At 46.7% G+C, this 24,248-nt stretch overlaps 1 protein-coding gene across 4 annotated transcripts in view; it reads left to right on the forward strand.

Annotated features, from left to right (window-relative positions):
* The window catches only part of RTEL1 (regulator of telomere elongation helicase 1), a 358,799-nt gene that overhangs the window by 31,439 nt on the left and 303,112 nt on the right, over positions 1-24,248 (forward strand). For all 4 annotated transcript variants that reach the window (XM_085619604.1, XM_085619601.1, XM_085619602.1 and 1 more), the window contains exon 3: positions 18,238-18,436. In XM_085619604.1, coding sequence (XP_085475730.1) covers positions 18,238-18,436 — 199 coding nt within the window. The remainder of the gene's footprint in view (positions 1-18,237; positions 18,437-24,248) is intronic.

A 24,248-nucleotide genomic window follows, 5' to 3' on the forward strand; every position in this document is an offset into this window, starting at 1 on the left:
AAATGTTCAGATGTTTGTTCATAAATAAATATGGAAAAAGGGCGGTTTACATTAGCACAATAAATAGCACATAAAATGGTGCTATTTATGCACCATTAACCTAGACCTTTAGCTCTAAGACTAGTGCTGTTGATTGAACACTTAGTATAGTAGCTTGCTGTAGCAACACACAGTCAGTAGAAGAATACAACTGCCAACACCAAGAAGTCCAACTGAATCTAACATGCATCAGGCGGAAGACAGCTAAGCTGACTGCCACAAGACCCAAACCACCACGGCTAAGGAGAAGGGTGAGCTAGCCATCTACACCCTCTCCAAACACAATACTTATGTTGGAAGGTTGGATGACACACTGGTCCTATGGAACACGACTGTAAAGAGAAACACACAACCACCAAATTACCCACCTACACTGAATGTGGGTCAGGAAGCCTCAGTTGGATGAATCACAACAGCAGACCAAAGTCTGTACAAAATTCCAAGAGGCTGTCACATTGGCAAATGCTGCACCATACAAATATCCAGTAAAATAACATATTACCTAAGCATATAACATAACGTAATAGTGCAGTATCTGTGAAAGAAAGTAGTATTCTTATTTACAGGTAAGTAGAAAGATCAACTCAATATAATACACAAAGAACACAAAAAGTTGCTTGCATGGAATACAAACCCAAACTTTTGTTTATTGCATTTTCATGCTAGATTTTTTAAAACATTGGCTGCATGCTCACTGTAAATGTGTGGGGGTAGCACTTGGTTGAGCTTGGGTAGATCTTTGGATTCCTCGTGTATTTTATAATTAGTCTTTGAAGTTCCAGTCACTGGGCTAGAGGTGCCTGTCAAAAAGAGAACCATTGCCATATATGTCTGGACTTTTGTTGCACTGGCTGTGGGTGCAAGAATTTACAACCACGTGGGATGGACAAAAAGAATAAAAGTCCCTGAACGCATAAACCAAATGATTAGGGCCCAAACCAATGTAGCCAGTGGTGCAGTTTGGGGTCTTTTCAGGGTATCTGTTCTGGTCATTGTTAACCCTGCAAACTTTGTCAGAGCAGGACACTTTTCATGTGCTTGTAAACCAGTTACCATCCCAACTGGTTTAAAATAAATTTAGTTTAAGATAATATTAGACCAGCAACACTGTGAAGTTCCCAGGGATACTGCTGCTGTTTACTGGCCATATCTTGAAAAGTGCTGGAAACTACCTTCTGGTTAGAGCCTACTCACAACTAAAAATAAATATCTATGGAATTGTACAGGTTATAGAAATGGTTCAAAGGTCCTGAATTCAGACAGGCATGCCAGCTCCTGACAATGTGACCAAACCAGACACTGAAACTCCAGCTCCTGCTGGGACAGGAGCATATATGTTAGGACACATAAAGGGCACCAGCGAATCACAGATAGTGCAGGGTCATAGCTGCTGATCAGGAAAGAGTTATTTTGCTGCGAAAACCAGATAGGTCTTGATTTTTTACTCTTTCTTCTTGCAAGCCTGCTGCCAATAGTGAGATTTTGACTCTCTTCTCCGTCCATGCATATCCTCAATCAAATGTGCATTCCCTTGGTTCCACTACTTGGACAGCTCGTTTCTTTGCAGTGTATTCCAGTTCCTCCTTCCGCAGGTCCCAGCCCCTATGCAGTAGTTAAGTTTTGCTAGTGTTGGTAGGCTATAAGCACTAACATTCATTTCTTTGGGCGGTGGCAGTTTGTACTCAATCAACGCATGAGGCAGGTGTTTCCTTCATTAATTTTGTAAATAAAACATGTCCCTGACTCCAGCCGAGGCATAACGCATCGGTAGTGTGGCATGATCCTTGATGCAGTATGAGTATCTATCAGTGGCGATGGTACTCTCGCACTCCCGCAAAGTCAATACACAGAGCCAGAGACAGCCTTAAAAAAAGCTACTGCCATTCTGGTCTTCCTACACCCAACCCACTGCCTCACAGTGGCTGATTACAATTGGCCTTGTCAGGCAGTCCTTGTGAAAGCCTCGCTTGGCTCTTGCAGTGCCAAGCTTCCCTTCTCTACTTCCCATACCTAGGCCATCTGCCCTGTCCTAAAACGGACTCCAGTCAAACATTCTGTCAATTACTAACCTTCTGATGCCGGGTGCATCCCTCCTTACCGCGAGGCATGCACAGCAAGCATAGTTGCCCCTAACATGCGCCCAGCACAGCAGGCAAAACCAATGATGTGACAGTTTGGTTGGTTGGTGGCATAATGAGGTCACTATAGATTGTGGTTGGAGTTGCGTGTTAGGATCACTGCCCTGACCACCAAGGAAGTGGGGTGGACCAGGACTGAGGCAGTGAATATGTACGTGTGTGTGTGTGTATGTCTGCATTTGGATGCCTTTACATGTTTCAGTGAGATTATGTGACTGCATGTCTGCCTCTGGCAGTACGGCTGCATACTTTGTAGATAGGGTTTGCTGACTAATCATTCTCTGCAACAAATTTCATGTTCCAAGTACTAATTGAGGCCTAGCCTTTGCATGATAGGCATTATTAGTAGCCTTCACTCAACCCCTGGCATTCTTGCACATCCTTGAAATAGTGGATGTGCTTGAAAACATTCTGGTTTTCTCTGCAATATTGGTGGCCTAACCTTTGCCTAGTGGCATTCATGGCTGCCTTCTGGCTATCACTGGCAGAGTCGGGGTACGCCCTTAACATAGTGGCCATACTTTTGATTCTTCCTGGCGTAACACTGGCCAATCCTTGAGAAATTGGAAATGTTGGTCAACATTCTGGGTATCCCAGCTTTAAAGATGGTCCATCCTTTTTAGTGAGTAAGCTTGAAAAATAATCTCACTATCCTAGGTAATTAGCAGCCTGTTCTGACACATTGTGGGTTATCTTGACGTAATTGTGGCTCTCCATTGCGACATGGAGGCACTCTGACAATGTCGCTCACTCTCAACTTAATATGGCCGTTCATGAGACAATTCTGGCTTTCTGTGATGTAATGGTGGTGAAAATCCCTGGTACTAGATCGACATTTCTGCGGTTCGTTGATGGTGATCAATGGGCTTGAGAAGAGCAATCCGCTCTTGTGTGACATACATGTCAGTGCTTGGTGGAAATAACAAGCTGTTGGATAGTGAAATGCATTCAATAAAAATGAAAATCTGACCTCTCAGGTCAAAAATACTATTTTTCCACTGGGTTCGGTGAGAATTGAGCATTTTTATGAACACATTTATTGTGTATATGAACAATGCAAACGGTAATACAGTGCAGTGAGCACCACACAGATCGTACGGGTTAATCTTTTGCGTATTTGTTAATCCCCATTCGGTATGTTTAGCTATCCCAGTCCATAATAATTTATCCATTTGCCCCAGATCCTTGCATGTTTCCATGGGCATCACTGTGCCTTGTAGATAGGGTCGTCCAGCTTGGCACATCAATCCATATCGATGCACCAGTTTGAGAGAGTTGGTGGGTAGTGGACCTCCATTTCCGAGCTATGGTCCATTTGGTCATCACCGTCGCCATCCCAATCAGGGATCGGTCACCCCGGCTATCCCCTACTTCATCAATCATCCCCAATAGGGCCTGTTTTGGCATGAGGATGATGAACATTCCAGATATGCGGACAAGGATGTTTGTGGTCTGTCACTAGTAAGTGGCAATAAGGGGGCTTTGCCACACCACATGGTAAAATTCCGCCTCAGGGCAGGGGCAGCGGACGCACCCCGGGTCAGGTGAGCATTGTGCGCCAGAGCCTTCGAGGTTTAAGGTACGTGGCCTGTCAGTAGGGTAAGTTGCATGAGTCTGAGCCTTGAAGAGCTTGTGATCTCCTGAGTTGCCAAGGGCACCAGGGTCCAGTCTGTTGTCCGATCAAGTCCTCCCATTTCTGTTTTAGGATGGGGAAGCCATCAGGGGAATTTGCAATGATGGTGTAAATCCGGTATTTGTAAAGCGCAAACTACTCACCCTTACGGGTCTCAAGGCGCTGGGGGCCGTTGTGGAAATTAAGTGAGCTATTGCCCAGAGTCACATGGTGCTGGGCTGATCTGACGCCGGAGCCGGGGATCGAACCGTGAGCCCTGTGCTCCGAAGTCAGCTGCCCTGGCCGCTGCACCACACCTCTCCATGGTGCGGTAGATTTGGGATTTGCCACCCCTCCTGATTTACCCATCAGGAGTTTTGCTTCTAGCGGACTATATTCGGGGAGTTCTGTTAACTGGGATTTGTATGTGGCTAGGGGCTGCTCTAGTTGAAGATATTTGTGAAATTGCGTCTTGGACAGGGAAATTTGTGTTTGTAAGTCTGGGAATGAATTGATTGTTTCTTTTGCCCAGACCTCTCCTAGGAAAGTAATGCCTATCTTATCCCACCTACTGAAGCCTTGGAGTTGTGGCCTGTGTCTGAGTTGGCGACCCTGCCACAGCATATTCTGCTGTGTCAGGGTTTTTCCACATTCCATTTCTCTTGACGCTCCCAGCCAACACTGGAAGACCACTTTGGTGATGTCAGGAAGGTCTTGTGGGAGGGGGTCGTTATATAAGATCCCCATCAATCGGTCCAGAGTCAGGAGCGAAAGTTCAGCTCTATAGACCGGGTCATCCTATCCACCTGTCAGCCAGTCATTGACAACAAGGAGGTGCAACGCCCTATAGTAAAGTTGGAGGTCTGCCTTACATGTCCCTCCGTCGTATACCAATTTCCTAAGTTTGTTATGGGCAATGTGTGGTTGGACCATAAATAGGTTTGTATTGTAGCCGCCAGTTTCCGAAATCAGCAGTGTGGGATGGGAAGGGGAAGTTTCGAAACAAATAAAGGTAGCGAGGGATGATTAGAAACTTGAATAGGGCAACTTTCCCTAGCATCTGCAGAGGGAGCGACTCCCACTGTTGCAGGTCTGCTTTTACGTGTTTTGCTAGGGAAGTAAGGTTAAGGTCCCAGGTCAGCTCTGGGTCCCTGGATATGTGTACCCCCAGATACTTGAAGGCCATATCTTTTATGGGTATGGAGGTGGGCCAATTCACCTTCTCGATTTCCCACCCCTCTACCATTGGAGCTGAACAAGTAATGATTTAGTAAGATTGACATGTAGTCCCATGACGGCTGCATAGAGTTCTACGATTTCGGTTCATCTCGGACCCAAGGTCTGTGGGTGTGAGAGGAATAGTAGCATGTTGTCTGCCCACAGGGAGATTAGGTCTTCAGTGCCATCTGCCCAGCGCTATACCCACACCTGAGCGTGTTAGTGCATTCGTTGGGGCAGCGGTATGATTGTTAGGGCAAAGAGGAGCGGCAATAGTGGGCATCCTTGCATAGTTCCCCTGCAGATGTGGAAGGAGTTAGGGAGAACTCAGTTGACTAGCGTTCGTGCTAAGGGTTTGAATTACACCTGTTCTATGTACCTACGGATTCTGGGGCCCAGTCCCATCTTCCTCAGGACTTCGAACACGAAGGACCAATCCACTGTGTTGAAGGCTTTTTCGAAGTCCAGAAGAAGCAGGGCCAATGGGTCGTCTAGTTCTCGCATGCGGGCCATGGTCACGTGGACTCCGCTGGATGCAGTGGCGTGTACTGCATCCAGGTATGAATCGCATTGGTCCGTGTGAACCATTTTGTGTAGAACTGGCTGGAGTCTATTGGCTAGGATTTTGACCGCGATATTAATTAGAGAGAAATGGGTGTATAGGATGTACATCTGTTGGCGGGTAGGCTCGGTGTGGGATGACCACAATGATGACTATATTCATTTTCGAAGGGAAGAGACTGCTACTCAGTATATAGATCGAGTAAATGGGGGGGGGGTAAGTTTGCAATAGTATTCAGCAAGTAACTTGTCTGGCCCTGGTATTTTACCCATATTTAACCCCTGTATTGCCTCGCTGATCGCCTCTTCCCCGATCGGGCTGTCTCGGGCTACCCGGTCGTCTAGGGTCGACCGGCATACCCTCAAGGATATGGTGATGTGTTTTGCAGGTTGGGCGCTCTCCATGTGCGTGCAGTCATTTAAAGTGTGTGTCAAAGGCCTGGTTATGTCAGTAGATTTCTGTAATGGAAAGCCGTGGGTATCTGAGACCTCTGGGACTATGCAGGACTTCACGTCTCTAGTGGCCAACCAGTACAATTGTTTCCTGTTTTTTTTCCCGTGTTCATAGATTTTTTGTGTGGAGGCTCTCAACATTGACGGGCCTTTTCCATGGCTGTTTGACGAAGGGATATTTGTCCAGGGTAAGTTGGCGGGTCAGGCATGTTGGATTCAAGAGCTGCCGTAGTGTGTGTTTTCTCTTTCTATGTTCTGTGGACATAGCTTTTGGCAATGTCACGAAGGGTGGCTTTACATGTCATCCAGAGGGCACCTGGTCAGCCAACTGTGTCCCGATTCTGGGTGAAGTAAGTCTCCTATTCTGTGGCAAGAAGTTCAAAGCATTTCTCGTTTTTTAAATGCCATACATTAAGCCACCACATGACTCTCTTGGTTCTTTCATCACTGCCTAGAGCCATCGTCACTGGGAGTGGTCAGAGATGCCTCTATGGTGTATACTGGCAGAGGTCAATGTCAGCGTATCAGCTGCAGGAAACAGTATGAGGTCAATGCAGGAGAATGTCTTGTGGGATGCAGATGTGTGAGTATACTCCTTGGTCTGGGGGTGCCAAGGTCTCCAGCTGTAGCAAAGGCCCTAGGTCGCTAGTCGTTTGGCTCCCATTATTCGTTTGGCTGTGGGGGCCCCTGAGGTGTCCAGGTTGTGATTATGGGTAGCATTGAAGTCCCCTCTAACCATTGTCGTTCCCTGGGGCAGTTTTGGTATCTCCGCCGTTAGGGCGTTCAGAGTTATAGGTTGCATGTAGGGTGGGATATAGATACTAAGGAAGTTGCAGTTCTATCCTCAAGAAGGCCTCCACCCCACATATCTTCCCAAGGAATGTGACTATATTGGTCACTGTCAAGGGTAGGGTCTTGTGGAAGAGAATCGTCACCCCCTGCAGCCGAGGACAAAGCCGGCGTGGTATACCATGTCCTAAACGTATTGTTTATGAAAGGGACAGGGGGATCCCAACAAATGAGTTTCTTGGAGCATCAAGACCTGCAGCTTGAGTCGTTTGGCATATTTTCAGTTAGTCATCCTCTTAATTCGTCCAGGAGGCCATTTGCGTTCCATGACACAATGAAATGTTTCATTTCTCAGTGGGGTGTGAGCGTTATTTTGGATGTGGTATTGGAGTGAGGGAGGCTGTGCGTGTGGAGGGGAATTTTGCAGGACAGCCTTAGCTATTGCTGTATCGCTTCCGATATGATGTTGAGCATGAACATATGTGTGGTGCACACCAACAGTAAACAGTCAAGCCACCCCAAAAAGCCCTCCTCCTATACATTCTCCCAAGAAGCATCTTTGACTTGCTACGGGAAGCCTATGAAGTAGAGGTTGTTTCTTCTTGACCTTTTTTCCACCTATTCTGCGCGTTGTTTTAGAGTGGCCATTGCTGAGAGAGCTTTCATCATACTGAATTTGAGAGTGGCTATGTTGTTTTCAAGTATGGCTATCCGATCCTACGTCGTTGTCATCCTGGATGACATGTTGCAAAGGTCTTGCCTAAGAAGTTCCACTTTCGCCCCTGTGCAGCATGAGCAGCTGACAGGATCTGTATGGGGGGCAGAGGTTGTGGTGTCTTCTCCCGTGGGTCTCCCATGTCAGCCATGTAAGGGCTGATGTGCCCGGGGTCCATTCGGTCCTTCAACGCTGTCCCAGCCTGTTTGTCCTTAGATGGGGGCACCCAGCTTTTAGCCAGGGTTGGGCCCTTGGGAGCAGGTGGCCCGGGTGCTGCTGTGGTGGGACAGGGGGAGAGGGGGAATCGGGGGAAAGAGAGGTGTGAGACGGTCGGCTGCCAGAGGGGGCCCAAGTCGCCCAGTCAGTCTGGATCCATCCCCAGACCCCAACGTGTTGATCAGCCCCCATCTGTCTAGGGACACCCAGCAGCAGCCCACGTCCCCCCCGCCGAGGGCTGGCGGCCCCACGGCCACCAGTTGCTTTGGAGGAGTCTCTTCTCTGGGCCAAGGGCACCCGCAGGGAGGTTGGGGGACGGTGAGGGTACACGGCTCCCTGCACCACTGCCAATGTCGCAGTAGTGCCAGAGGGATAGATGGATGACGGCGCAGGAAAGGGACAAGAACTTAAACTTACTGCTCTTAGTTGCAGGAGACTGCCTCTGCCACACCCAAGACTGGGAGATCTCGCCACCGAGTGGGGCCCTCCCTGAATCAGGCACCAGGGGTGTCTTGTGTTCTCTTCTGGGTCTCTCGAGAATTAGATGTAGGGAAATGCGGTCCTAACAGGCGCGGATCACAGAGGAGGTCTGGGAATGTGTGTCTGCCATCCTGCCTGGTCAGGCCACTCTCGAAAATTAAGCACATTTAACCAAAATGCAGCGCTTGCATTTAACATTGGAATGTTTGTATTTTCAGAAACTGGCAAACATGTTTTAGGCAGAATTACCCCATTTTAGAATTGTATGTAAATCTGAGCAATAATTCTTGCAAAGTATGTGAGGTGCATTGCATGGAGATTGACTCCAGAGCCTGCTATGGAACCACAAGGTCATCTAGCCCAGCAAGGCCTTATCTGAATCCCAGAAACATTTGATGACCTCATCTATTGGTTGAAGCTAGTCACTGTAAGTCCAGAACCATTTCTCCGTAATCTGCAGTTCCAGTGATATCACTGCTTCAAGTTGTGAAAGGACTTTAACTCTAAACCAGTGCTTCCTACAGTTACCATTGGGGCCTGGCTGGTCGGTGGCACATCTCCCATGGGCGACAATACTAATGAACAATTCTCACGTCAGCCAGCTTTTTACCAGAACATAGGCCCTTCAATTTGGACCCTAAGTGGTTATATGCTAACTGTGCCCATGTACAGTTCTAGTCATTCCCATGCTGGTGTGTTGACTTTAGAACTACTTCCAGCCAGTTGTTCCCTCTAATCTGTTTCTATTGCTCCTATAAATAAAAACTATATTCCTGGTGACCCTGTTAACGTGATATTGTGACTTTGTGGTCAGTTTCTCTTGCCATTCAGAAATAATAGTCTTTGTGTTTTATCAATTCCAGTTTAATATCATTGGTGGGCTTTTCAACGTGTTTGACATTTTTTGGCTTGTTCTCCTCTATTTGTGACTAAATCTATTCATTTATGCTCCCACAACACCTGCTTAGTCTAAAAACTAGAACTAAGAACAGATACAGCAGAGTACCCATTATCTTTTTTGTAAACAAATTTTATTGGCATTTGTGTTATATGCAATTACAGCATTATCATAACAGGATCTGCACATATCTAACCTGCATATCTTTATCTCAACAACCTTAACACTCCCTCCCCCCTCCCCTGCCTCCCTGGGTCCGTGCAGAGTACCCATTATCTTGAGCATCTTGTAGTAGCTGAGATGCCTTGTAATGGTATAGAACTGAGACCTGAACATTACAAAGAAATACTAAGGATTCACGATCTCTTTTACATAGATCTGCATTGCCCATAGATAATGAGATTAGAACGCCATATTGCATGAGTTCTATGAGTAAATTTCGGATTGTCTTTTCACCTTAGAAGTTACTAGAACTTCTGCTAATTTGTTCATGTTGGACGTTTTTTTTAAAAATTCTTTTTATTAAACACAAGAACAAGCTTCAGATATACTACATATATAGACACATATTTTGTGGATAAACACATTTCCACTGTATCCCATGACACAACTGTTGCCAACTTCAATTGCTTGCCGCTAACGTCATTACAGTTGAGGGTGACGTTGTGTTTAATATTGTCTCTGGAAGACTGCAAGACCCTCCTGATGGCCCTACTCATTGGCCTCCGCACTGTGCCCATGCCCCCCATATCTTTTCCTATTTACGTGGGCAGCCTCGGCTTTGATAAACTAATTGTTCCGCCCTATGGCACCAATCCATATAATTCTCCCAGGATTCCAGTGTTGGGGCCTCTGATGCCCCTAGGCTCTGTCTATATTTCTCTTGGCTACCCCCCTGCCAAGGCCAACCAGGTGTTGGCTCACTGCGGCCATGTGGTCTCTCCCGTTACTCCCAAAATGTGCCATCTCGACTCCATCAAGACCTTGTCTCCCACCACTGTTTCCATTATGCGTATCAGACCCTACCAGTACATGTTTTAAGTTTTTAACTTATAAATATAAATGGATACCTGAACACTTTTAAATATCTAGTTATGAATGGACTGTGACATTTAGTGAGTGTCCTCATTTATCAGAATTCTAAACCCATCACCTTCTAAAGGTAACTGCTCTTCAGTAATTCTTGGAAAGGCAGGGCCAAGATGGGAATATTTGGCACATTGTAAGAAATTAGAAAGAGTGTGGTGCAGAGAATAAGGCTGATGACAAAGCAAGGTATTTAACTGCTCTTCGAACTTATAAAAGGTGGATTGGGCTGGCAAAAAAACCTTATTTTACAGCTTGTATAACTTCTTTTTCTAATTAGATGAGGGAGATTTTTAGAATTGTTAGCTGTTTCACTTGAATATTCATGATACTCAAGAGACCTGCACCAATCTAGCCTCATTCATTTTGGATAAAATAAATAAGATTTGATTTGTCTTTGATAAACTATTTGAAGGTGGAACATGATAAACATCTGATTTTAATAGTTGTCCCTGTTATCTGAGTTCGAGCCCATTTCTTTGAAATCTCTACATGAGCTATTTCTCTGTGTAAAATCCCGATCGCCAAGGTAACTGTTTGGCACGGATTTTGCATTCTGCTATTAGCGTGCTTCAGACAGTTTTCAGCAATTTCTGCAATACTTCGCTGATTATACCGTCAGTTCCATGCTGTTATCACGCTCATCTTAAAAAAAAAAAAAACAACAACAGATGACCCACCTGCCTTGGCGAATTTCCAACTAATCTCTTTTACCTGTGACTGTTAAGATCTTAGAGAAGCATGTAAACAGTTTTTTGTCTTTTTTCTTAAAAACTCAATTGGCCATGGCTCCAGCTCATTTAGGGTTTAGACCAATGCACAGCATGGAATCGGCTTTGGTGGCTGTAAGGGATTAGCTATGGTGTGTACTGGATTAGGGTGGCTGTATGGCCCAAATTCCCAAACTTTTGGCTGCCTTCAACACCATCTCGCATGTGCTTTTGCAAGAGATTGGTGTTGGGCAGGCCTTGCAAAGACTGTCCTCCTATCTTAACGATCAAACACAGGTAAAATAACCCCTTCATTTTCAGAGATTTTTCAGGTTAATCATGTAGTCTCCTAGGGCTTTTCATTTCCTACCCTTTTTGATATTTACTTACCCCTTGGATAAACATATTGAAGCTTTTTGGGTATTGCTTCATGATGTATGCTAGTGATTCCCAGGTTATCATTCACCTATATAGATTTCAAGATAAAAAAAGCGTGAGTTTTACAGTATATGTATCAGCAACTACAAATGTGATGCTAAAAAAATGGGTTACAACTTAATACAGACAATACAGAGGTACATGTTTTTGGCCAGACCTAAACAAGCTGGTCTGATAATTGATGGCTGATTATCTTGGCCAACCACCGGCCCCAAGAACAGTGGTAAAACCTTAAGGGTCTCCTTGGATGACAATCGTTCACTGTTTTATTAGACTATCAAGATTGTGTCTACTAATTGTTCTTCTTAAAATACTGAAAATAGCGTTCCTGTTTGTTCCTCAGCAAGGTTGTAAGCTGGTGGCTCGGGCCTTAATCCTGTCAAGGCTTGACTATTGTAATAGCCTGTATTAGGGTTCTCTAAAGGTTCTTATTCAGAAGCTCAGAAGCTCAGAGTACTGTAAAACATATCTATTGACCTGATCTTTGGTATTAAAAGACAATTGCACATGTCTATTTTTAAGCACTTGCTCCACTGGTTTCCCATTGAAAATAGAATGCTGTCTAAATCTCTCTGTCTGGTGTATCGGGTAGTGTATACAAGCATTTGCAATGCAATAGGTCTCGCATTTATAAGAGTTTGAGCTATTAGCATTGTAAAATTACAATGCCTTTTATTTATGTTTTGGTTTTAAAACAAATAAAAGGCATTGTCATTTACAATGTCAGTAGCATAAACTCGCATAAAAGCAGTGTGTGGAGTGCAGCAGTGAGCGGCGTGCAGCAGTGAGCGGCGTGCAGCAGTGTGCGGCGTGCAGCAGTGTGCGGCGTGCAGCAGTGTGCGGCGTGCAGCAGTGTGCGGAGTGCAGCAGTGTTTGGTGTAGCAGTGTGAGGCGTGCAGCAGTGTGAGGCGTGCAGCAGTGTGAGGCGTGCAGCAGTGTGAGGCGTGCAGCAGTGTGAGGCGTGCAGCAGTGTGCGGCGTGCAGCAGTGTGCGGCGTGCAGCACTGTGTGGCGTGCAGCGGCGTGCAGCAGTGTGCGGCGTGCAGCAGTGTGGGGCGTGCAGCAGTGTGCGCCGTGCAGCAGTGTGCGGCGTGCAGCAGTGTGCGGCGTGCAGCAGTGTGCGGCGTGCAGCAGTGTGCGGCGTGCAGCAGTGTGCGGCGTGCAGCAGTGTGCGGCGTGCAGCAGTGTGAGGCGTGCAGCGGCGTGCAGCAGTGTGCGGCGTGCAGCAGTGTGGGGCGTGCAGCAGTGTGCGGCGTGCAGCAGTGTGCGGCGTGCAGCAGTGTGCGGCGTGCAGCAGTGTTTCGTGTAGCAGTGTGAGGCGTGCTGCAGTGTGCGACGTGCAGCAGTGTGCGACGTGCAGCAATGTGCGGCGTGCAGCAATGTGTAGTGCAGCAGTGTGTTCTTGGATAGTGGAAATGCTTTTGTCAGATGCCAGAGGTCTGGCCACAAGCATGGACAGCTCTAATGCCCCGACATTACCAAATCAGTCTCTAATTGAAAATCTCATCGTCATTTTGGTGCACCTATAATGCCGGATAGGAGGCCGGGGCTTTGTTAGGTCTGTGGAAAAGCCAGACGAAGAATTGAAGCGTTAACGTGTGTGCTCTTTTGTGGCAAAAACTACAGCCAGGTACAGAGAATGCATCGCACAGTGCATAAAGGGATACTGATACAATGACTGTATTGTGCTGCTCTTATGGGACAGCAGAGTCCTTCAACAGATAGTGACATGTATGCTGCACAGAAAACAGCAGGACTGGGGGAGGAAAATATGTAGCATCAATGATACAAAACAGATTATACAGTGGCCCAAGGTTTTAAAAATGTACATGGTACAGTGCACGGATGCTTTAAAGTAAATGTATTATTACGTTTTGAGGACTTTTAGAGAAAAGAGAGTATACTAGATTGGAAATGTATAACCTACATTAAGATTCAAACAGTGCCCTGTTAAAAATAGTCCATAACCCCGAATAAACATAAAAATGCCTGGAGCTGGGACCAGTGGGAGCCTGTTTACACCAAGGGAAGATAATGATACTCCCAAATGTCATATCCTACAGTGCACACCACCAGGATAAAACAATTGTCAGTGCAATCTGCAGACAGATCTCTCAGATGAAACGAGGCGACGGTAGAGCTCCATACAAGACTGGTGTCAACAAAGGCTACATTTGATTACAGCAGAACTGCCTGGCATACCAATAACTGCATAGGCTCAGTTTGGGTAAAGGCCCACCGAAGGCTATAGCTGCAGCAAATATATGCTTGTCACATTTTGGAAACACTTGAACCACTGCACTTTGTAGTAGGAGAGCATTTCGTATTTAAAGCTGTACTGACAAGCAAGCATTTCTTGCGTTGTTAACAAGTCTTGTAGGACTGATACCGAGTAAGAGGAAAACGAAGTAGAGTGTTACGTTTATGGTTTTAGCCGTAATACTGTGAAAGAGGCCGATTGTAAACTATTTGGAAAGCTTCATAGCCCACCATTCGCATATTGGTATGCAGACATAATCAAAAGACTATTTATTAGGTGAGGCTGCATTATTAAAATATATGGTTGACTAATGAAGACAGTCATCTATATTTGGGCGACTGTTGCGATATGATCGCGGAAAACATTGTGGACTGTGGAAAAAAGAAACGAGACGCGATGGTGGAGGGGGTGGGGGAGAGAAGCAGGGAAGGGGGCGGAGAGGGGCTACGAGGGAGAGCGACGTAAAGCCATATGGCTGCTTTGCGCGCGTGCACGATAGCTATGGAAAAGTTATGAACTGGGCCAAAGAGGAGGTCCTGCAAATTATCAGCCTCTGTTCCTAACGAAAGAGGTGGGCAGCATACAGCAGCTATGTTTTCCAATCTATAGTAAATATTTACATTAGGATGTCACCAGGAGTTCAGTATATAAAGATACCTTAAGAAAAAAAATACAGTAAGGTAACGGAACGGCTTTGCTGTTTCAGTGCTAAATTCTCTTGATCTTGTGCACATTGTACTGACTCTACTAGCTTGGCTAATGGTTTCTAGGTTTAGTTTTATCGACTTCTAGCAGTGCTTTATATAGCGCCAACATGACCCGAAGGCAGTGGAGCATTTTATATGAGCACCAATTACATTACAGTTGGACACAATTTGTTTTTTAGGTAAGAGGAGATTAAGTGATTTGCCCAGAATCGCAGGATGTTGAGCCTACGTCAAGACTCAAACCTGGTTCCAAACTCAGGAGCTCTGGCCATAGCGCCACATCCTCTCCATTGCTCTGCTTCTGAGTTCACTGATTACAGCGTGAAGGTACATGCATGGAGATGAACCAAACAGAAGTACTAAAGGGAGGTCCGTGGGGTTAGAAAAAGCTTTCATGTGTGCAAAAGAGTCACATTCATTGGTAGTGAATCCCGTAGTGATATGGGATCAAGCAACTAGTGCCAGTGCCGTGCTCGAGGGAGGTGCATGTGCAGCTGCTACACAGTTTGTCAGCTCGAGGCACAAAGTCTACTGAGCACTGCAGACCGCTGGACACCAACGGGGATGTTGTCTATAACGCTTTGCACAACGTTCGTGCTTGAAGTTCCAATTAATGTGCAACTGCTGCTTATGTAAATACACCAATGACATGTAACTTCTGCTGCTCCAACAGCAGTGCTGAGTTATTAGAATACTCACTTCTCCAGCGCGAGACACGAAGGTGGGGGGGTGGGGGAGAGAAGCGCGAGTTCTGATAACTGGTGAACTGGTGTGAAATAGCAGCAGGGAAGGGGGCGGAGAGGGGCTACGAGGGAGAGCGACGTAAAGCCATATGGCTGCTTTGCGCGCGTGCACGCCTCGTGCACTGTAGCTCTATGCCAGGGGAAGCACTTTCAAAAACCCACATACATAACATTTGTGAACATTTTGGCCATCCAAACACAGTGGCAACCCCTCCTCACGGCTTGACTGCGAGTTTTTTTTTTTTTTAACAGGACGTAAATATTGCATGATCGGGTGGTTTACGCCCGGGTAAACTGAACTATAATGAAAGAGCCATGAGTCTCTAGTTTTAGAACTCTCAAAGGGCCACTTGTAATACTTCTCATTCCAACAGCATTAATACTCCGATAAATCGAGTTGATGTAGTTTGATTCTTAGGCCTGCCCTGTGTGTGGCTTTAAATCTTAAGCGTTGTGGGGGAGGGAACGCATCTCGGTTTATTAGAGAGGGTTCAAATCGGAAATCGCATTTCTGCATCTGCTGTTTGTGGGAATAACATGCGTTAGATTTCATGTGATGTTACAATAACTTGTGCCAGAAGAACTGGGAAACACTGGGGTATGCAACGATGCGTCATCGGAAACCCCCTCCCCTACAGTAGTGCACATCACTCGTGGACATCCGGCTTCCATGTAGCGCCTTAAAACGATTCAGCGCTTGAGTTCTGAGCGGATTTCTGTGTGAATCAACAGAAACAACACCTGTTACCAACAGAGCTTCGAGCATAGAAAGACTGTATTGTGTTTTCTTGTTTTCACTGCGGTTATCATTCGTGTTCTTGTCGTTACTTCTGTTGTTATGATTACAGTGTAGTAAGTCTGGCACGTGACGCGCCACACCCCAGGCCAGCAGAAGCAGGCACTGTATTTGCAGTGACAACGGTAATTGCAGCTCGTTTGGAAATAAACATTTCACACCCTGTTATCGAAGTGCCCGTGTGCCCGGCTTCAGTCGGCTGGAGTGATTGGGTCTCCGCAGCTGTTCTGTCCTTGTTTTGTGCCATTTCAGTATTTGCCTGTTTGCTTAAAGTGCCGTCACTTCAGATAGCCGTGATTGAGCTGTGCTGACCACGAAACACACGGCACCCAGCCCCGAGAGGGCTGATAACACACAAGACACGGCGCTGGAGTGGGCTGACAACAGCACACAAGACACACGGCCTGGAGAGGCCAAAGCCTGGAGGGAGGGGTGCACACAGGTACAGTGCACGCGATGGTCAAAGGACAATAATAGCATTACAGAGAGGTGGCGCGAGGACAGACTATGCACAAGTACAACGCCCCTGCGTGTTAGATAAAAGGAGTAAACATGGATGCGTTTAACGAACATGTATGAAACAAGGCGAGGTGTGGAGGTGATAAAAGAAGGAGCCGCGGCGCGGCTGAGTCATAAAGAGCACAATCGGGTATGAAACGTAAGGCACTGGGCTCGTGGCGAAGTGATAAACGATGGAGACTCTGCTGCCCTAAGGAGTAAGAACGGGTATGAAACGTCTGAGGCCGGAATAAGAAGGAGCCGCCGCTGCCGCATAGGAGGCAGGCGCAGGTATGAGAGTTAAGGCAGCGGTGGTGGAGTGATAAAAGAAGGAGCAGCGATTGCCCCATGAAAGGGTATGGAACATAAGGCAGGTGGTGAGGAAACTCATAAAAGAATGAGACGCCGTTTTACCATGGAATTGATAAAAGGATGAGTCACGGCTGCCCATAAGAGTACACGAGGAGGTTTTGCGCCACGTAAAAGCACTCTGGCCGGGGAAGACTTCCAGAGAGAGGAGAGCTGGTGCGGGCCTCTGTCGGGTCGTGTCCCGCCATGTGGAAGGAAGACACCAAACCGCATATTCCACAGCGCTCCTCCGGCGCGGGAAGTATCAGTCAGAGGTCAGACTGCGGGTCAGGGAAGCACTAGTGATGAGTTCAGAAAAAGTGACTGCCAGAACCAGTAGAAGCCAGGGCGCAAACTCATTGAAGGCAGACGGCGCTATGTATCGATCCAAGGCGCTATATCGTGGCTCTCAGCACCTGCTTGTAGCAGACCTGAGAAGTAGTTTAAAAAAAACGCTCTTTAAAACAAATAACATTAAAACGCCAGAGACGTGCAACTGTTTATCAAGCAGTTTACATAACAACAATAATAATGTATAATGATAATACAATAATAATGAGAATTACAATTATAATAATAAAAACTGCTAAAATATTAAATAGTTAAGTATTCTTTATCAATAAAATAACACTAAATCCGTTAAAACAACGAACTACCCTAAATGCATGTGAGGAGCAAAAGAAAACTCCTTTTGTAAGTGGCTGTGAAGTGTACAACTTGCTCACACAGCAGCACCCAGGTACATATGCAGGCCACCGACGTGGGCAGCAACGGACGCTCTAGAAATAAAGACAGAATAAAACAAGAACAACAAACAGGAAGTGGGATAAGGGAGGGGGTAGGGGAGCGAGGCAATGCAGGTTGGCAAATGGTGAGCACTTTTCGCGGGCGGCCGTGCGGCCGTGCGGCCGCGAAAGTGAAAGAAAACGAGTGCTTTCAGGCTGCCAAATGGTGCGCGCGCCCGGAGCACATGCACTGTAGTTGGCGGCCTGAAATGCACTCGTTTCCACTTCCAAAAGCGCTTACTATAAGTCTCGCCAGAGCAGCGCTAAAGCGCTGTCTCAGGCGAGACCTAAAAAAGGGTCTTCTCTATCTGCAGAAGAAATTTTAAATATATTGACCAACTCACTCTGCACAGTAGTATAACTTTAGACTCCTTGCTGTGGAGGTCGAGCTTTCAGTTATTTAGTGGCCAAACATTGGAAGTCCCTCCCCCATTTCCCATAAATCCACTGGCCTTCATCTCCCCTTTAGGAAACTCTTAAAAACTACTCTTTTCGAGTGATCAGGTATGGGATATGTGTGCATTGGTTGGAGTTGGTTTCAGAACCTTTTAGAGCAACATTACAAAATTGTCTACAAAACTTGAAACATAAAATACCACATAAAAAAGTGTCAGGTTTATGTGATGAGAATCTGTTGACTTGAATGTTAATGAAGTCACTTAAGCAGATACATTGGTCTCAATACTGTATAAAACGTGAAAAGGAACCTTTTTTTCAGCCACTCTGATCATCTCTCCTCCAACTGCAGAAACAAAATGGCATCTTAGAGAGTCCGACTGGCACAGGGAAGACGCTCTGCCTACTTTGCGCCACACTGGCTTGGAGGGAGCACTTTAAGGATACTATCTCAGCACGGAAGATCTCCGAGCGATTACATGGAGCAGAGCTATTTCCTGACACTCCATTGGCGTCTTGGGGAAACAAAGCGACTGACGGGGAGAACACAGGTACTGTGACCTGCCATTGTCTTTGTTCTCTTGAAACTTGTGCTCTACCGATGAAGCTTATTTTGCTAAATGACCATGTGCTTGCATTATTTTGTTCTCTTTCAAGGGAAAAAAATTGTGTGTTTTATTTTTTATTTTTTGCGGGAAGTTTTCTAAATATGGAAGAAGTTGTATGAATGTTGTGTGATCCCTCTCTTTGCCTTATGTCCCGTTGCTTAATTGTTCATATGCTTTTTTCATTTACACTTGTTTATATTTTTAGGAGATGTGACAGAATGGTACTTTGGCTAAGAAAAGCTCTACGGTTACATGTGATGTTTGTTTGCTCTGAAAGCTCATTCTCAAGGAGATATACATGATTGCTTATATTGATGATTGCATTCTCTTTTACATGGTGTAATTATTCCTTAGAAGTTTTCTCCTTTATGCACGTGTCCATCTATCATATCATTTTTGTACTGTGATTATGAATTTTATTTAAGTGCCTTCAAGATTAATAGGGATCTGAAACGCAGGAAACTAAGAGTCGCCCAGCATTATACAATGTGGTAATGCCTGGGTAACAACAGCACACCATTGACAACCTCTCTTTCCATTTTACCTTGGTTGATGGTGTTGGGGCTGTCTCTACTTTTACCAGGGACTTGGGCAACCCTTACTGATAGGCCTTACCCAGCATTCTTCCGTGCTAGCTGACCACTGAACAAGACACTTAGGGCCATATGTAGGTAGCATACAATTTACCACTTCTTAAATACCGAACTTTACCGATTCGGTATTTAAGAAGTGGTAACTTGTATGTAGGTAATCATTCGGTAAATATTACCGAATCGGAGAAATTCGGTAATTACCGAATCTGTATTTACCGATTCGGTAATGAGGCATACCTTCCCATTGATTCCTATGGGCCTGGAGGCCCATAGGAATCAATGGGAAGGTATGCCTCATTACCGAATCGGTAAATACCGATTCGGTAATGGGGGGAGCACATTCAAGGGTGGCAGGGTGTCACATTGACACCCTGTTGCACCCCTGATCCCTGCATGTGTGCACATGTGGCGGACATACATGCCCTAAGGGCATGTATGTCTGCCACATGGCACTCTATTTCAGCAAAATATTGCTTTTTGCAATGTATTCGGTATTTAACACCAACCTATATTTGGTGTTAAATACCGAATTTCAATTCCCTCACAACACTCATTAGAGTGTTACCTACATCTCATTTCAGGATTCGGTATTTACCGAATCAGTAAAATTACCGATTCGGTAATTTTACCGATTCGGTAAATTACCGAATCCTGAAATATGCCCCCTACATAGCAAATGCCAAAATACCGGTCGGTAACGGGATAATTACCGAAAATCGTCCGTTACCGACCGGTATTTGGCTTCCTACATATGGCCCTTAGACTTTGCATAATTTCCACATGCACAGCCAGTTTCATTTTTTCTTCTTGTCTGCTTCCATATCCTCCACACCGTACTTGCCAATCCTATACACCTAGCCTACTTTATGCAACACTTTTATTGTTGAAAGTGATAATAAACTTTAAAAATGTATTGTTTAGCGGATAGGACAAACTCCCTCTTAGCTGTTGCATGCTTTCCTGCCTAAATAGAAAGTGGTGAGCGCAGTTAAGCACCATCAGACGTAATGCATCATTGATTTAGAAACAATTGAATAGCTGCCATATTCGCTTTTGCAAGTGATCAAAGTCCTTTTTTCGAAGCTGAATAAAGTGCAAGTTAATTAAAGCAAACTAGTTAAGAAATACCTGACCATTAAATCATGGTTCTAAAAATAAAAGGGGTTGCATTCCAAGTAAAGGGTATTTTTTTTTTATAACTTTTTTTTAGAGCAGTGGTGCAAATATATAGCATCATGATATCAACGGCAAAAAGAAAGATTCTTACGGTTATCAAACAGGAGATTGGGAAGGCACAATAATCAGTTACAATTATACATGTTTCAATATCACGTTAATAAGCCGACCTAGCTTCATCAAGGGCGGGGAGACACGGGGAAACACAGATGCTTCCACGATATTCATTCCACTTTTCCCATATTTGAGACCATTTCTTTGAACATCCCCTGGATATATAGACTGTTTTTTCCCTGAACATACACCAGTCCATATCCTGTTTCCATGATACCAGTGTCGGGACCCCACCCCACAGTCTGGCTGTATTGTGCTTAGCTACCATGTGCCCCAAGGTCGCCCAAAGTTTCTCTTTGCGGTTCAAATCCGTTGGCCCCCACACATTAAGTAAACACCTTTTCCCTCTGGGTCTAACTCTTGGCCCAGCACGTTTGTCGTGCATCTTAACACGCTCGCCCAGTACTTGCGAATGATCGGACATTCCCATAAAATGTGGAAGAACGTTCCCTCCCCTCCACATTCTCTCTTACACCCTGCGTCTACTCCATAACCCATAAGGGCCAGGGCTGTCCGTGAATAATATGTTCTATGCAATATTTTCAGCTGTACTAGTTTAAGGCGCAGTGAAATAGCCACTTCCCTTGGAGACGCTAGAGCTTCAGTCCAATCCTTATCGTCCAGTTCTAACAGGTCACCTGTCCATTTCACTCGCAGCTGGACCAGGGGGTCTATTGCATGATTAATTTATTTACGGTACGTAAGGGATATTGACTTATTGGCCATATAACCGTCCAGGAGCCTGTCTTCCAGCGGTGTTGCTTCGGGTAGGGTATCCCCTTTCAGAATGTGTGTGTACAGGGTGTGTCTCACTTGATAGTATCAAAATATTTCTGAGTCCGCTATATCGTATTCTTGTTGCAATGGGGAGAACTCAATTACCTTACCCCCTTTTCACATGTCCCCCACTTTCGACAGTCCTATCAGATCCCACCTATCAAAACCCTTAGAGTTTCCCAGGGTGTCCAATAAAAACAAATCCCACAGGGGGGTGGTTTGCGTAATCTTCTTGTCCCACCCAAGACTTGTGGGCTGTATGCCAGATTTGGACTGAATGTGCCGTCGGTCCTGTGAGGCACAATGTAGCTGGTCTGGAATAGAGAGCCCATGTGTAAGACCCTGCCGGCAACAACCACCTGTCCATTAGAAATCCCAGGTCGTTATGAGGAAGGTAAATGCTTGGATTAATTGCAGCCAATTGCGCCGCCCAGTAATATCTTTTGATATCTGGGAGCCCTATTGCCCCATCATACCAACCCCACACCAATTTAGGAAGTGATATAGGAGGTGTACCCGTAGCCCACAGTAGGGCTCTCTGCTCGCCTTCAATTGCTGCAGAATAAGAAGCCGGGATAGGGGCGGGCGAATTATGTAGAATGTATAAAAAGCGGGGCGTGGACATCATCTTGAAACGAGTCGCCCTGCCCAACAGGTAGAGCGGAAGGGTCTTTGTGTTCCACATCGCTTCGGAGCCGCCTCAATGGAGGCAAAAGGTTGTGCTCGTAATATTGCTTAGGGTCTCTCGTGATGTATATACCGAGATATTTGAAGCCATTAATTGCCTCCGTCACACTACACCCCCTGGGCAGGTGCGGGAACCTCCCTCTGAGCACGTAGAGCACGGATTTGGCCCAGTTGATGGCATATCCAGAGTATCTGCCAAAGGTAGCAAAAATATCCAGGACCCTGATGAGCGAGGCCCGCGGCGACATCAGGTACAAGAGGATATCGTCGGCCTACAGGGAGATATGGATCTCCCAGTCGTTCGACCATTTGAGGCCCTGCATTACTGGGCCCCGACAAATCCAGTTCGCTAGGGCTTCGAGTGCCAAGACAAAAAGCAGCTGAGACAGGGGGGCATCCCTGCCTTGTCCCTCTACCGAGGGTGAAGGCCGTCGATTTCCTATTATTCACCACCACCTGCGGCAAAGGTTCATAATATAGAAGTTTGACCCATCCAATATATCTGAAAGAGACACTTTTGTGATAGATTCTCTTGGCGATGGTTATTTCCCGCCTGGATTATGGCAACGCCCTATATGCAGGTATACCTGCATATAGTTTAAGGCGTTTGCAGCTGATCCAGAACCAGGCGGCACGGTTGGTGTTCAATCTTCCAAAATCCTACCACGTAACCCCCCTGCTCAAATCCTTACACTGGCTCCCTGTCTGTGAACGCGTCCAGTTTAAGCTTGCTTCTATCATCTTTAAAGCACGACTGGGCGCGGCTCCGGCCTTTATAACATCTGAGATCGCTCCCTATGTTCCAACTAGGGAACTACGCTCATCCACGCAATCCCTGTTGTCAGTCTCCCGTTTCCGGAGGAAGAAATGGGGAGGATCAAAGTTTGCGACCCTTGCCCCAATCCTGTGGAATTCCCTGCCTTTGGAGCTTAGATCTGTAACTCTTTACCCTCAATTCCGGAAAAAACGTAAAGCCTATTTATTTGCTAAATCTTTTAATTAGATCACTTGTTGTTTTTTGTCTCTTTCCTATTATGTTTTGTTACTCCTACTCTGGAGATCTGTCTGTTGCAGCGCCATGAAACCGCTGGTGAAAGTGCGCTATATAAATATTTTTAAACTCAAACTCAAACCTTAGAATATCCCCAGGCGTCAGACTGGATCCGGAAGGTTTTGCTAGCAGTGCCCCTGCGCGTCAGTAGGTGGCATTGTGCGGCCGGTTAGAGCACGTACCTTAGTCACTTTTTGACTACCCCTTTTGAGACTTTTGTCTCCTGTACAATTTTGGTTTCCTGGTACACGTAGGGATGCCTGGATTTAAGTCTTCTGGGGCCTGCCATCGCAATATGTCGGTGGCGAACCCCCACGATGTCTGACTACTGCCTGGAGACCGACCACGACTCCCGGTCATGTCGGGACTGTCGGGCCATGGCCCCGAAGGCCTTGAGAGAGCGGTGCCGGAAGCTGCTGGAGGTCCGGCACTCGTCCCAGTGCCGTTCCCGGTCCAGGGGCCATTTCAAGGAACGCTTGCGGGGCCACAGTTGTCGCTCCTCGGGCTCCAAGTCTTCACCCTCGGATTCGGGTAAGAGACGACACAAAAAGAAGTCGAAGAAGCGTGTTTGCTCTCCGACGTCCCCCCCGTCGTTCCTCGGATGCAGACGAGGGGTACAGGGGTGTTCTGCCCCTGCGGCTCCTTCGGAGCCCGGGATTCCCGCGGCCTACCCACCTTTCCCAGGTCCGTCGGCGACTCCCGCACAGGTGCAAGAATTTCTTGCTCACATGGACCGCCTTTTTAGGCCTCGGGCTCCCGCCGCGCCCACGGTCCCGTGTCAGGATCCTGTTGGGACTCTGGCACCATCAGCGGATCCACGGCGCCACAAGGTCCAGCGCTGCCGGCCCCAGCCCCATCGCCACCCTCGGCTCCGCCTCCAGCGCCGCAGTGGGTGTCATTTTTCCTGCCCTTGCCCAGGTTCCAGGACCATTTTGTTCCTACCTGGGATCCGCATTGGGACATGGCGCCGGCTCGGCGCCTTTCACGGCACCGTTTATTCGTTCTCTGACTCCTGCTTTGCCGCCGCGGTCTGTACCACATGCAGCGGAGGTGGAGGACGACTGGGAGGGGTCTGAGGACCCTCTCGCCCGTTAGTGTGACTCCGAACAGGACTGGGCGGATGACTTGGAGGATGCCGGGGACCTCGACGTCTCCTCTGACCCGGGGTTTGCCTCTCCCCCGCCTACCATGGAGGAGGGCGCCTCGTACACGTTGGTGTTCCGTCGGGCAGCTGAGGTCCTCAACCTTGATCTCCCTACGGTGGCCCTCAAAACTAATCTCCTCACTGAAGTGCTCCAGACGGTGTCCACTTCGTCGGAGCCCCTGCTACCATTTAACGGCGCCCTCACTGACGTCG

This window comes from Triturus cristatus, chromosome 7 (genome assembly GCF_964204655.1).
Source record: "Triturus cristatus chromosome 7, aTriCri1.1, whole genome shotgun sequence".
In the NCBI taxonomy this organism is placed as follows: domain Eukaryota; kingdom Metazoa; phylum Chordata; class Amphibia; order Caudata; family Salamandridae; genus Triturus; species Triturus cristatus.